Consider the following 13,875-nt stretch of genomic DNA (forward strand, 5'->3'; position numbering starts at 1 on the left):
TGGACTCCCCCTTCCTTCTCAGGCAGCAGGCCACTGCAGCCATGGAAACCTCTCTTGTAAAGGGGAGCCTGTGCTTGGAAAATGCACAGCTGGGAAATACACCTGGAGTGATACAGAACATGACATAGCTCTCAGAGCCCCACCCACATAGACACTACACAGCATCACTGGCTTGGGATCAAGCAACCCACAAACTCCAGGGAATGATTTATACATCCTGATGTTTGCATTCACACCTTTGAAGATTAGTAACAAGATAGGAAGGTACATAGTGCACACAGCTCAGGAACTACAGGGTTTCTCCATCACATCTCCTAAAGGGGGTCTATTAAGATTTCACATGATTACAGTAACTCCAAAACTCATCCTTCTTCTCCAACAGGCGAGACCAGTGGATCTGCTACCCTTTCCTCCAAGGGGCAAGATCAGTCACATCCGCTAAGCTCACAAAGCAGTCAGGGAAGGTCTCTCACTGCAGTGCATTTCAACCAACTTTCTCATCCCTAGAGAATGGATACCAGCCAGAAGGCAAAATCTGGACAGAGGTTAAGAGACACAACAACTTTCCAGATATGAACCAACTCAACAGCCAAGATAAACACTGACAACACCTCACCTGAAGGGTGAAGGGCTGAAGGGTAGAAATCCACGGGGGTGCGGCTCTGGGCCATGCGAGGGTCCATGTAGGACGGCATCATCATCCAGCGGGGATCAAAGCCGAGCATCTGTGGGTGCGGCGGGTAGAACGTCCGCTGGGGATGGGAGTGGGACGGGGGAGGATAGACCTGCTGCTGCCAGTGCTGCATCTTGTACAGCTGCTCCTGCAGGGAAGAGGATGGGCCATTGGACATGGCTGTGGTGCCAGGAATCACACTGACATACTGGTCAAGCAAAGGAAAACACGTGCCATCTATCAAAGGCTCAATCCCTAATCAGATAGGAGGGGGGAGCAGAGAGGGGCAATTCACTACCAACTGGGAATGTGGCAGTTGTTAATTCTGTAAATACCAGAGCAGCCAGACTATCACACCGCTGTGGGCCAGGCTATGTGGCCAAACACAACAGATCAGCTTTAAGATCACAATTTGCATCTTCTCAACACTCCTATGAATACAGGACAGCTTCCTGTCAAACACCACTTCCTAACTGGAACCAAATACTTTAGAAGATGTCACATTTTTCAGGAAATGAAATTTATTTAGTGTGTATATATATTACTTCCACCCCTGTCAGCTGAACAGATTATATAAAAACAACCTAAACCAAATTAAGAGAGCTGTTAATATTTTACAGTGTTTCCTGTGCATCCTCCAGAGACAGGCTGGCACTTGCAGGTTGTTTCCACATCTCCCACATGGCCAGTCCACCTTCCTTTAGCTGAGGACTGTCATGATGTTAATTTGATTTGACATTTAACTTTTGCTGAAGATCCAAAAAGAATATATATTTGAAGGGAGTTCTATGTATTGAAGAAAGCTTTCAAACACTAAACAGCTCCAATTAACATGAAATGCATCTACTTATGTGTCAAACTTGCCACCATCTTTTTTTGCTAAGCTTACAAGTGTCAGATACTGTAACTGTTTATTAAAAAAGCCAATCCCCAGCTGCGGAGCAAAAGAGAGACCTTTGAATCTGAGGCATCATTACAGCAAGGAAGGCTTTGATAAACGCAGATTATATCTACATTATCTAGTCCTCCGGTACCTTGGAGAAAATATTTCCTTCGTGAAACCAAAACTTTTCCATTTTATTCTTTTCATAGAGCTACTAAAGCAGCAATACAAGCCAGCCAAAACATGCACTGACTCATACATACTAACATCACAGAGGGTAAGAGAAAATAAAATAAAACTTCGTGTTCTTCCAGCAGCAATGACCTGTGGTATTATTAGCATGACAGCAAAGACATCCAATTCTTTTTTGTTTTAAGAGCATCTCTTTTCAAGAGTAACATTAAGCAGCATTTGCTGCTGTACATCTGAATCATGAAAATGTCAACCGCTGAGCAACGAGCACAGGAAACATCCATAAAAGAGCAATTACTGAGCTTCCAAGCAAAAGCCAATTGTGAGCTCTCGCTAAGATCTGCGGCAGAGTTGATTGTACCACATTTCAAGTGGTTATTTTATGAAGAATAGCAATTAACTTAGCATTATCTAAAGCCTGAGTCCTCTGTCCCCTGGTTTGGCCCCGCTGCCCTATAGAGGCTCACTGCACCTGGAAGCAGAGCTGCACAGCACGTATGGCACATACAGCATTGAAAGGTCAGGCAAGAGCCAAGATGCACAAAGCAGTTCGGCTGATGTCTCAGTGCCCCAGAAGAGAGTTTTCAATGCAACAAAAATGAAACATTTAAGACCAAACATTTTTATGGTGCAAAGAAAACAATTATTTGAAAGAGCCTCACAGAAAAAAACCCAAGCAGGTAGTAGATGAGAGCAAAGAATCGGCCTTCTGCAAAGGCAGGAGGTGGAATGAGAAGCGTGCCACACCAGAACTCCCTCCCAGTCCAGAAGCAGTCCAGCAACTTGCCAACCTAAGCACAGTTTGCCCTGGCAAGCAAATGGCTGCCCATACAAACAATGGTAAGAGCACAGCAAGCGCCGAGTGAAATGGAAGCAGCTGAACCCCAAGGGTTTTCCCTTCCCTTCCCTTGTCCTGTGTATTCAGTCACTGCAGCAGCGCTGAAGAACAGCAGCTCATCTTGTGCCAGAGAGTAAGAAGAGATGTTCATCAGGTTCAGTGCCAGCCCAAGAACGGAAGCTTCCCTGGGCCAGGCCTACACAAGCACCAAGACAGCCACTGATGCGCTCATGGTTTTGGACGTGGGAAGCAGAACATCCCCAGCTTCTCCTGCTCATGCCATTTGTAAACCAGAGCTCTGCCACAAACCACACAGTCCTAAGAGCTCCCACTGTCAGGAGATGCCCAGACAACCACGCAAGACAAGTCAGCATTTCTGACAGCACTGTATTTTTCTCCTAGGCAAGTGACAAACCTGGCTGAGCCCTACCCACAATAGCTTCAGCATCACAAGGTGCATGGAAAACTCATGTAGCTCATACAGAGCCCTTCTACCCAATCAGTCAGGATACATCCATGATGAGAAGTACTGAAAAAGGCCAGGGTAAAAATCCATTTATCTCCTCCCAGCCCAAAGACTGATGGTGTTGAGAACCCCATGATTCAGTGGGGGTCCAGAAAAGAGGGTTGTGAGCTCACAGCCATTACCTGCTGCTGTTGCTGCTGTTGCTGCTGCCTCTGGAATCGTGGGGGAAGAGACTTCTGGTATTTGTTGAATTCTTGTGCTGGCGAGGGAGCTTCTCTGAGCTCCTCCTCACTGCTGCTTTGGGCTGCTGCTGCTGGAGCAGGAGTCTCCTCTTCCAGATAGCCAACAGAGGTATCCTGCGTGTGAAACTCAGGGGTTGCTGCAGAGAAGAAAACAAGCCTTCAAGAGCCTGCTCATGACAGAGCTGGGAGTGCCCCACCACCACCAAACATACACAGGTGTGGGCATGTCCTGACTGCATGGCTGAACCTTATTACAACCATATATAGCACATCCTCTACCTTGACAGCCTAAAAAGGGTTTTGTCCATCTTGTTTTCGTGATAAATTCTGAGATCCTCCTTTGCTATCAGCCTTCTGCTTAAGCATTGGGGAGAAAGTCCTTTTCCCATTAGTCCTTAAATCTGCCAGCACTTACTGATTTTCTATCTATGGCCATGAGCACTTAATATTATCATCCAATCATGAGAAGCTCATGAGGCCCATTCCAACAAGGCCCCTGCTAGCACAGCTCACTGAGCACAGCAACTAAAGAAGTTTGTATTTATTTCAATAGCTTTTTTTTATTTAATCAACCTTCCTCACCAATGCAAAATACTCTGCAGAATGCAAGAAGCAGCAGATCCCTCAAGGGCAGCTGAAGGGCCCTCTGAACACTCCCTCGCAGGAACTCCCCCACTCCAGGTAAGAGATCAGCACAATGGCAAAAAAAGCAATTTTTACAGGGTGAGGCAGGCAGTGTTTCTGTACCTTTACGGAAAGCATGGCCATTCTCTTGTGCAGTGTTTTTCTCGGTGCTGGGAGGTCGCACATCTTCATTCCCTGTGTGTTTCTGTGTCTCCCCACTCTTCTGAGCCAGTTTGCATTTCTGATCAAGTTGCTTGAGCTTTGCAGCACAGGCTGCCAGGCGCTCCTCCCTGGCGCGCCGCTCCTCCTCCTCCCGTCGCCTCCTGGCTCTCTCGACAGCCTCAGAGATCTCAGAGTGCACAAACTTCTGTCTCACAGGCACCTTTTCTTCTTTATCCTCGAGGGACTGCTGCCTGAGAACACTTCCCAGTGCAGGCTTCTGCCAGAGAAAAAACATTCCTCCATAATCATGACCCAGCTAGCTCCTCTCTCTTGAGCTTTGCATCCCATGCTGAGGATATCCCCTTCTGACCCCCTCTCCCCTCTATCCTCATGCACAAATCCCCGTTACTGGGGAGAGTTATTGCTATTTGGTTCAATAACTCCATTTTCTCACTGACAACCCCACTGTTCTGCACCAGCTTCAATTTCTTTTCCCTAGTGGAAGTGCTATGCATAAAGATGTGGATAGGTGGATAGAAACCAAGAACAGAAAAATTCATCAGCATCCCATTTTCAATAAAATGTCAAACTGGCCTCTTAAGGACACAGATGGGCTTCCAGCTCACCCATGTGGGTTCAACCTACCTGGTACTCTGAGGCAGAGCTCCAGCCATTCAGCTTCCTTGGAGGCTGCTGTGAATCCTGCACTTTCCGGACTGGCCGGGACAAACCAACTGAATCATTCCAATTTTTTCCTTCTTCCAAGGTGTGCTTGACATCTGCACTGTCTGCAGAGCTCAGGGACAACTGTCGCTGCCTTCTGGGATCCCAGCTGTTCCTGTCACATAAATAGCTTTATTATTGCATTTGCTACTTGCCTCAGGAAGCACTTGCAGCCTTATCAAGTGGCAAAGGCAACTGACTCTAATAAAAAGGAAAGATCACAAAACGCTACCAGAAGTGATGTGCTTTTCTTTAAGGTGCATAAGGATCAACTCCACTATTGTGCAGCAGGATAAAGGTGAGAAAAGAGGAGGAAAAAAGCCTGGCAAACTGGCAGTCAGCTGCTAGACCTACACATATCCTTGAAGACCACTCAAACACTGGCCAGTAGAATCAACAAAGTCACAGCAACAAATCCGGGAGATCAAGACTCCACATTTAGGACAAGTCTTTAGAGACCCTGGTACTGTTCGCTTTTACTGAAACAACTGTAGGTGCAAATAGAGCAACTTCTTACCACTTCTGTCGTCCATCTTTAAGAGTTTCTTCCTCTTCTTCATCTTCACTAAACTTTAGTTTCTCAGAATAATCCACTTCATCATGAATGCCTATGAAGGCAGCAAGGGATAATGGATTTATGAGAGGAAAGAAACAGGTGTCTTGTCCTGATAAAGCTTATGCCCCACTTTAGCACTAAATTACAGGACACACACGCTTGGCATGAACTACTCGCAAAGCCAAATGTCCAGCACTGGTCCTGGAAATCACAGAATAGCTTGGGTTGGAAGGGACCTTTAATGTCATCTACCAAGCCCTCTCCTCAGTGAGCAGGGACAACTTCAACTACATCAAGCAAGAAATTATGGGAGCGGTGTGGACACACACTGCTGAACAGCTGGGCTGGTCCCAGAGGAGGAGCACAAACAGCCTGGGAATGGGGGCTGCAAATGAGGAGACAGTCACCAAGATAGGCTGTGTGCAATTGGATACTGAATGCCATGACTGAGAAGGCAGGACATAATCTCCTTCCCAGCACCCACAGTGCTATTCCTCCTGCTGTATTTGGTGTTTTCAGATTTTAGGAGTCTTCAGATCCAGTTCCTTGAGCACAGTGTGATGGAAGGATCAGAAGGATCCATTGTGTCATCATTTACACCAACAGCAATTTCACAACTACACAAAGCTAGAGCATGAAGGTACTTTACCTGCCCATCCATCATCTGCATCATTGTCCAGCTCATCCAGCCCCTTCAGGTTCTCTGCGTTGATGATGGTGGGACGAGGCACTCGCTCCATCTGCTGCCGAACTGGTCGGGCTGGGCGAGACAGGCTGAGCCTGTTCTCTTTTCTGTAGGAAAACACAGACTTGGTCAGAAACAGCAAACAGAAAATTAAAGAATGCAGAGCCAAATTTGTAACACCAAATCAGTCCTTTTCTACTGTGCACTTATGAACAATGCATCCGAGTTTCTCTCCCTGTCCAGCAGTTTCTTCCCCTTGTCTACCTGGTACGCACTTCCTAGAACTTACAGATCAGAGCTGCAACCCCTCCAGTCCAGGATCACACACCAATTCCCATGTCCCCCTGCTCTTCAGACACACAATGCCTACAGCCTTGCAACATTTCAGCTGCTGTGTAGCTGGAGCAAAGCACTCCTCCTTTGGGCAAAAAACAGGGCTTCTCCTTTGGGCAAAAAACAGGGCTTCCCCTTTGGTGCCTGCAGCTTCACACATGCAACTGCATCCTTGGCCCAAACTCTTGCCTAGTTTAAGGTTCATGTCACACCCTGAACCTGCCTCTCAAGTGGGAAAGTGATGGCAGCCTTACCCATCCTGGTCATTCATTTGGAATTGTCTGAAAGGTACCCGGGGCTCAAGCCGAAGCTGAGGAACGGGGAAAGACCCTCGGTCCAGCGATGCAGGGGTCTCGGATGGCTGTTGTGGACACATCTGGAATGACGCAAAGCAAAACAGCCTGGTTTTTCTCCTTGCCATAGGAAGGTTTACCCAGATGAGGTTACAACACGTGCACAGTAGTGGCACCCGCACCAAGGGGAAACGAACATTTCATATCTGTCTGCCCAACAGGCCACATGCTAATGGTTCCCTCCCCAGCTCCAGAGGCAAAGGGGCAACTTCTCTTTGGGCTGAGCAAGGCTGTGCTACACAAACTAAAAACATGTCAAGAGAAGGATCCCTGAGCAAGCCCCAAAAACCAACCGAGAGCCCAGAAAATACATCTCAGCTGATTTCAAACCCACACACACATTCCAAGAATCGAGGACACACTTGTGGAAAAAGGATCACTTACAAAAGCAGGTAGCATGTCATGGTATGTGGGTGGCTGGTAGACGTTTCCCATGAACTGCGAAGCCCCTTTGCGGACAGGCTGAGCTGGGCGGAGAGACGGCTCCTTGGGATCGCTGGCGCTCGCTGAGGAGGGGGCCCCGTCTCCAGTGCTGGAGGTCAGGCTGCCCAGCTCAGCAGGGGAGGCGGTCAGAGATGTGGCAGAGGTGATGTTCCTCCCACCGCCCTCCCTCCAACTGGTGACATCTGGAAGGGAGGTAAGAACTATGTTAATATTTGTAAATGCAGGCAGCCACTCTACCAGAAAGTCTCAAAACCTCAAGTGCTCTGGTCAAGCTCTAATTACACTAAGGTTGTAGAAAAATATCAAGGACCAATAAAAATCTCCAACTGTGTTTATTTTCTTAAGAGAGGAGCAGCATCAGCTGGTACTAAGTAATTGCTGCATCAGTGGTGTCCTTATTTGCCAATAAACCTGAACTCCTACCAACTCTGTTCCCCATCTCCACAGTCCTTACCCTGCAGAATTAAGGTCAATTAGATGCAAAAACACTCAAAGAGAAGCCACATTACACCACACACTAATTTCACTGTGGCTCCCCTCGCCCAGGAAGAGGCCTGCTTTGCAACATCACACAGCAATTTTTACTAAACAGTGTAGTAGATGACAATCCATACTTGGCTGTCTGGACCACAGAACATCAGCACCACGTGATCATCTGCTAAGCGGCCTGACACGTGTAAGCTCATAGAAAGATAAAAGGAAATATAAGGATGGAGTACTTGGTACTGCTGTGAACTGGCACCCCCTGCCCAAAACAGACTCAATGGTTTATGTGCTGGGATAAGGCAGAAAGACACAATCCTTCACTCACTTTGGGGGCGGAGGCTTGGTCCTGGCCCATACGACGGATCTAAGGCGCCCTTTTCTTTGCCAACCTTGTCCTGCTCGCCAGCTGCTTTCAGCGTCGGAAATTCCTCGGGAGAGAAGGATAACAGTCGGCTTGAGGCCCTTGAACCTGTCAGACAAATAAGTGTTGGACTCAGAGAAGATCCTTCCACTGTTTCAACTCCCTTATGAGATCAGCCTGGAAATGTGTTTCCTGGGAATCTGGGCCTCTGGCATATTTAAACCCAAATTACTATCGTACCAGCACCTCACTTCACATCCCCAACACTCTCAGACACTGTCACCAACACAACAACACATGTCCTCACCCAGCACTCCTACACTCAGGATCTTTATTTATTCTCACATTCAACGAAGTCAGTGAACTTTCTCAGCTTCCGAATATTTTTGTGAAGTACAGAACTTAGACAGAGGCAGAGATATAAATTCTGCAAGATCACTCATAAATGATACCCTGCTATCAAGTATTTGACATTTATATTGAGACTCTGCTCACACCTCACTCTGCCAGGGAAGCAAAATTGTTAAAATTTCTGTCGATGTATCAGTGAAAGATCACAGGTAAGGACAGATGTGCTACGCTCTCCTCCCTGCTGCAGCACTTTCAAGATGCAGATCACTGGCCAGATCAGGCCAGGTTCATTTCTAGTCACTGGAAATTGTCTTGCTGAGTCATCAGTCACCCCAGAACAACAGTTCTCTGTCAATTCTAAAGACCTGCCAGTGACTGGAACACAAAACACAGCAATTCTCCTAAATCTGTTGGCAAGATAACACTGAAAAAAAGGAAATTGCTAGCATTACTGTACTATTAGACATTAAAAGAATTGCTTTTTCTGAGAACTGTTTCTCAGTGTTACTTGGCTAATGCTCTCTAAAAAAGACATTTCAGAATTATATTAGAAGCATCAGCAATGAGTACTGAAGACTTGCAAGAGTCTCATCCTTCTCCTTCCTTGTCCTGAAGAGTCAGGACAGACTGGCTTAAGTCATTTTTATTTTCTGGAACTTGCACACTGCACAAGACCTCCCATGTGAAATTTCCAGGGAAGACTCTGCAACAGCTGCCCAAAACACCCTCAATTTCAGACAGATGAAATTACTTGAGAAGGACATTGCCTAAATACATCACAACGTAGCTAAGACTTCCTGAAGAGTTCTGATTTTTACTGAACTAGAACGGCACAGGTAAGTGTCTTTCAGGGGAGACATCCACCCCCAGGTAAGGCTGCACCATGTAAGAACTATTTATGTGCAGCCATTAACAATTTGTACTCTAACCCTGAGCAGCATCACACTGAAAAAAGTCTGGTGCCTCTTTTTTCCCCTCCAAATGTCCCTTATACAGAAAACACAGGCATGGAGAAGTCCATAATTAATTTATTAGACCACTTTTCTTCAGGATACACCCTCCAAAGGAGGGTGCAGCCCTCTTCTAAGACATAAAAAGAACAAAAAGCAAGAGACTCTCCTCTTCGTAATATCTGAATTAGCTTAGAAGGAAAAGCAATTGTTCAGTGCCACTAGAAAAGAGGTGCAAGCATGGGATGGCCTAAGAAATCCTTTCAGACAGATTTCTGCTGCTTCTGTGATTCAATTATCTTCTAATTAAGCTGCCCTTAGCCACATAGGCAACTGTTTTCTTGGATTGAGAACTCTCCATTGTTAAGTGTGACCTAGAATGAGTTTTCAAAAAAATCTTTTAAGAACATCGTTAGATGATCAGATTTCAAAATGACTGTTCAGGAGGTCTACACAGCAAGACTCAAGAAAGTACCAATTAACCAAACAAGACAGTCTTTGCACTGGCCACCAACCTCAGGCAAGTACAAGTTTCTGCTTTAACATTTAGCCTTCAAGAAACACCCTCTCAATTAAGGGCCTCATTTAATTTAGGGTAAACTTGTCCCCCCTGTTTCTGCAATCAGCAGCTGTCTCTTCAGTTCTTTCAAATCTCTCTGCAATTTCACTTGACAAGTGAATGGTTCCAGGTCTGTTCACATTAAAAGTGGAACTGAGCCGTTATTCTCACTATGGTTTTAATGGCACTACTCAGTGCAGCTGGAAACCACCTCCTGTGTGGAAATGGATGCATCTGAAGACAACTAAACTCTCAATTCATGTTAACACTGCTTCAGGATTCTCAGTCAAGCAGAAGCCATTAGCAGCACAGTTACTGAGGGAGACTTAACAGCAAGGCCTCAGCCAATGTGCAGGCAGGTGGACCCTGCAGCAGCTCCACTGCCACTGCAACTCCCTTGGATCATGGATCCAAGGAGTTCTGTACAAGAACATTCCAGCCTCACTTCTGACTGCCCAGTTAGGTTAAGATGCCCTTGCTACTACCCATGGAGATGCCTACATTTCCCCTCTCTAATGTCCCTTCTCCTTTCTTCTTCTCTTCTAAACCAATCCCACCCCCCCCCCCCGCCCCCAATTTCACCCTGCTTACTGCACCTTTATTACACACTGCTCTGGGCTGATTGATGATTCTCATGCTGGGGCAAACATTTCCCTTCTCCTTCAGAACCTTCCCCTCCCAGAACTCCCTGCTGCATCCCAAGAGCATGATTTGCTCTGGTTCAATGCAGCCATGAGACACGTTCTGTTCAAGCAATGTCTTGCACTGGCAAGACATCCTGAACTGATTCAGCTGCATCATTCCAGCCAACACATCACACAGACTGAAAACAGGACTCAGAAGGCCTCACTCCCATTCTGCACCAGGCTGACAGGGAGGGCAGGAAGAAATGGAGCCCACCACCCCATCTCATGCCTGTCTGGGAAAAACAGGCACACACCATTCCTCTTTATCATACTCACCACCTTCTTGTCCTGCTGGCTTTCCATTCAGCTGTGCCCATGACTTTGGTCCACCTGGCACTGAATTTGTACTCTGAAAACAAAACAAAGCAAAAAAAGAAAGCCCAACACAGATCAGTTAAGATTCATGACTGTTTCTCATTTCCTGACTGGCACCTGCTATGGTTCAGGCCTCCAGATCACCCAGATACCACAGGTCTCCACAGCTTCAAGCTGGGGCTACAGTGAGCTGTCCCCCACTCCAGTGTACTACAAAGACTACAGCAAAAATCCTCTTCTCTGCTCTGCCCTAATGTCTCCTCTGCTCATCTTCACCGTTTCCCCAACTTGAACTCTCATCAAGCTTTCCCTTTGTTCTGCTGCATTTTTCCAAATGGTCTCGTTAATCTTCCAGATTTGTTCCATGCTACACCTCAGCTTGAAGGCTACTCTTTCTCAAGCACTAACTACTCTTCTCCTCTTCAAAACATAACTCCTGTCCTGATTTCCCTGAACCTCAAAGGTTGGGAATTTTTTTTTAAGCCAGGAAGTGTGAGATCTGCAACACATGGGGCCAGGTCCTTGCACTCTCTGAGACACCTTCTTGCTTGCCAGTAGCTTTTTCAGGTCCTTTCACTGGCTACTTCTCCCACATAACCAGATCTCTTCCCATCAAGTCTCATCAGGCTGGGAGCAAGAGCTGGATCTGTTGTCACCAAGTGACGTTTGAATTACAACAGAAGTAGAGTAGTTTAGAAGTGCTAACCAGCCATCCCACATTCCAGCCATTTTTTTTCTAGACTGCAACTAGACTTTCTGCACACATTTGAGAAATATAGTTCTGTGTACGTTACTTTTGTAACCTGCAGCACAACACTCCTGGTGCACAGCAGCTGGGACTCAAGAGAGTCACTTCCACGAGAACCGATTATACAGGAGCTTTTTCTTAAGTGCAAGGCAGCACAGGCAATTAAAGCCTTCAAGCTGCCTGGGGACAGGGGAAGCAGGGTGGCAGTCAGAGACTGCTGGCACCTACCTCCTGACTGATTGACTGTGTCGGCTTCTGTAAATTGGAGAAACATTTCTGCAAACCCTGCTGCGGCAGCGACTCCTGCAGCTGTGCAGCTGTCGCACTGGAACTGAGCAGAGACAGAAGAGGTGAGACCAAAGGGGAAGGAAGGCAGGAAAACAACTCTGGGCAATTTGGCAGTTGCTAAAAGATCAAGCTAAAACACTGGCTCTACAGGGGCCTGGACAACAGAGAACTGATCCCTGTAACGTCTGACACCAAGCACAGTAGGGCACAACCACTGCTGCCTGCCTGACAAAACTTACCGAAGATTCACTCTACCCACCTCTTTTGGTCTGGCTGATCCTGCTTGTTTGCCCATCCTGTACCGTCCTTGGGTACTATAATGATGTTGGGGTCGTTTCCTTTGTTCTCAGACTTCAAGCTAGGCAAATTTGCAGGAGGTGGCATGCGCCGGGCAGCAGCAACTTTCCCAAGACTCTGTAAGCCATGTCTAGGAATAACTGGCGAGAAAGGAACAGCAGCAGGTCAGAGGGCTGTATCCTGCTAGATAACTAACCTTAATTAGGAAGCCTGTGGCTGGGTGCAGCCCCAACAGAAGTGCTGCTGCTATGTCAACACACAGGTTGCTTCCCACAGGACCACAGATGCAGCCGTCTGTTGTAGCAGCTGGCAAACAGCTCCTACAGCGGGAAGGAGAAAAATCCTTCTCCCCAACAAAGTGCTCACAGTGTCTTTTTGGAGGATTGCACAGGTAGCTCTTTCATTTCACCAAGGAGAAGCAGCACCCCCTTTTTACAGCTTGGGGAAATGGCCACCCAAGTCCACCTCTCAGCAGACAAACAGGTGACCTAACCCGGGAATCCTGAGGTCTCCATTTTCCAGCTCTATCCACCAGACCACATTTATTAAGAAAGTATTTTATTTTTTGTTTTCTATTGTCACACCAAATCCAGCACCAGTCCAGGCAAGGTAATTTTTTGAACCCACTATCTAATTTTGGTCATATTTCCATTGCAAAACCAACTCAGTTCTTTCCCAGTGGCCTTCAGTCCATGACTCTCACCTCACACAAGGTCTGACCAGCTTAAGGCACTTCAGTCAGCTCAGGTGCCCTGCCCTGGCACAGCTTAAGGCCCTGGTAAGGCTTCCATTTAAGCCTGCTACCCGTCCACTCTGCAGCAAGGACACAGGCAAAACAAAAGGGCCAAGAGCCCCCCAGCTGTCCTGGGTAATTCCTCTATGTCTCCACAGCAACAGCAGCACAAAGAGTCGTGGACATTTTCCTTTATGTCTTAATGAAACACAGGCTTTGACACCTGCACAGACACTGCAACCCAGCGGTGTCCCACAGGCTCAACAACCTGAATGAGTTCTGCAACAATACTCTTGGAAGACATCAAAAGCTTTCTGGAGGTGTTTCTTACCTGTAGTTCTGATAGCTTCTATTGACTTTCCTTTATACTTATCAAACAGGCTGAGAGTCGAGTACTTGCTTTTCCCATCCTTTCCCTTGGTTATTTGCCCCAAACGATCGGACATTGCGATGAAATGTCATCTAGTAAGGAAATTTCTCTGCGCCGCTCCCGATCTGCCTTTTAACAGAAGAGAACCAGGAAACCCCCATCAAACGGATTGTTCACCACAGACAAGCAAAACACAGCACACACACAACAGCAAGAACTGATCATACTCAGTGAGCACACGCATCAAGTTACAAGGTTTTAACTCCCTCCTCTTTAGCCACAAGAAGCTTTGGGGCTTTAAGATTCACAAACTGAATGAAAAGAACTGCAGGAACACACTTCTCACGGCATCTTTTTTCCTGCCACTCCAGTGCTGAAAGAAGTGAGGTGCTCTAAGTATGAGAACACGAGAGGGGGGTCAACAAGTCCTTGCTTTAGAAGGGCAAGTCTGACAATAAGCAGCTAAACACAGGGATTCCTAAACATAAAAGCCAGAAAAGCACTGTATCTTTGTATCTTATACCACACTGCAATTTATCATTGCATTTCCCCTGAAA

At 46.8% G+C, this 13,875-nt stretch overlaps 1 protein-coding gene across 7 annotated transcripts in view; it reads right to left on the reverse strand.

Moving 5' to 3' along the window:
- Positions 1-13,471, reverse strand: part of PRRC2B (proline rich coiled-coil 2B) — a 33,588-nt gene extending 20,117 nt beyond the window's left edge. For 3 of the 7 annotated variants that reach the window (XM_017745504.1, XM_017745500.1, XM_017745506.1), the window contains exons 1-13: positions 13,280-13,471; positions 12,178-12,355; positions 11,859-11,961; positions 10,844-10,916; positions 7,986-8,129; positions 7,115-7,356; positions 6,632-6,753; positions 6,009-6,151; positions 5,321-5,411; positions 4,726-4,918; positions 4,042-4,357; positions 3,235-3,431; positions 617-821 (exon numbers count right to left, since the gene is read on the reverse strand). In XM_017745504.1, coding sequence (XP_017600993.1) covers positions 617-821; positions 3,235-3,431; positions 4,042-4,357; positions 4,726-4,918; positions 5,321-5,411; positions 6,009-6,151; positions 6,632-6,753; positions 7,115-7,356; positions 7,986-8,129; positions 10,844-10,916; positions 11,859-11,961; positions 12,178-12,355; positions 13,280-13,394 — 2,122 coding nt within the window. In that variant the 5' untranslated portion in view covers positions 13,395-13,471. Of the gene's footprint in view, positions 1-616; positions 826-3,234; positions 3,432-4,041; positions 4,358-4,725; positions 4,919-5,320; positions 5,412-6,008; positions 6,152-6,631; positions 6,754-7,114; positions 7,357-7,985; positions 8,130-10,843; positions 10,917-11,858; positions 11,962-12,177; positions 12,356-13,279 lie in introns of all 7 variants that reach the window. The other 4 variants (XM_017745502.1, XM_017745503.1, XM_017745501.1 and 1 more) reach the window with 4 other exon arrangements.
- Between the last annotated feature and the right edge of the window lie 404 nt (positions 13,472-13,875).

The sequence above is a fragment of the Corvus brachyrhynchos genome, unplaced genomic scaffold (assembly GCF_000691975.1).
Source record: "Corvus brachyrhynchos isolate BGI_N302 unplaced genomic scaffold, ASM69197v1 scaffold59, whole genome shotgun sequence".
Classification (NCBI taxonomy): domain Eukaryota; kingdom Metazoa; phylum Chordata; class Aves; order Passeriformes; family Corvidae; genus Corvus; species Corvus brachyrhynchos.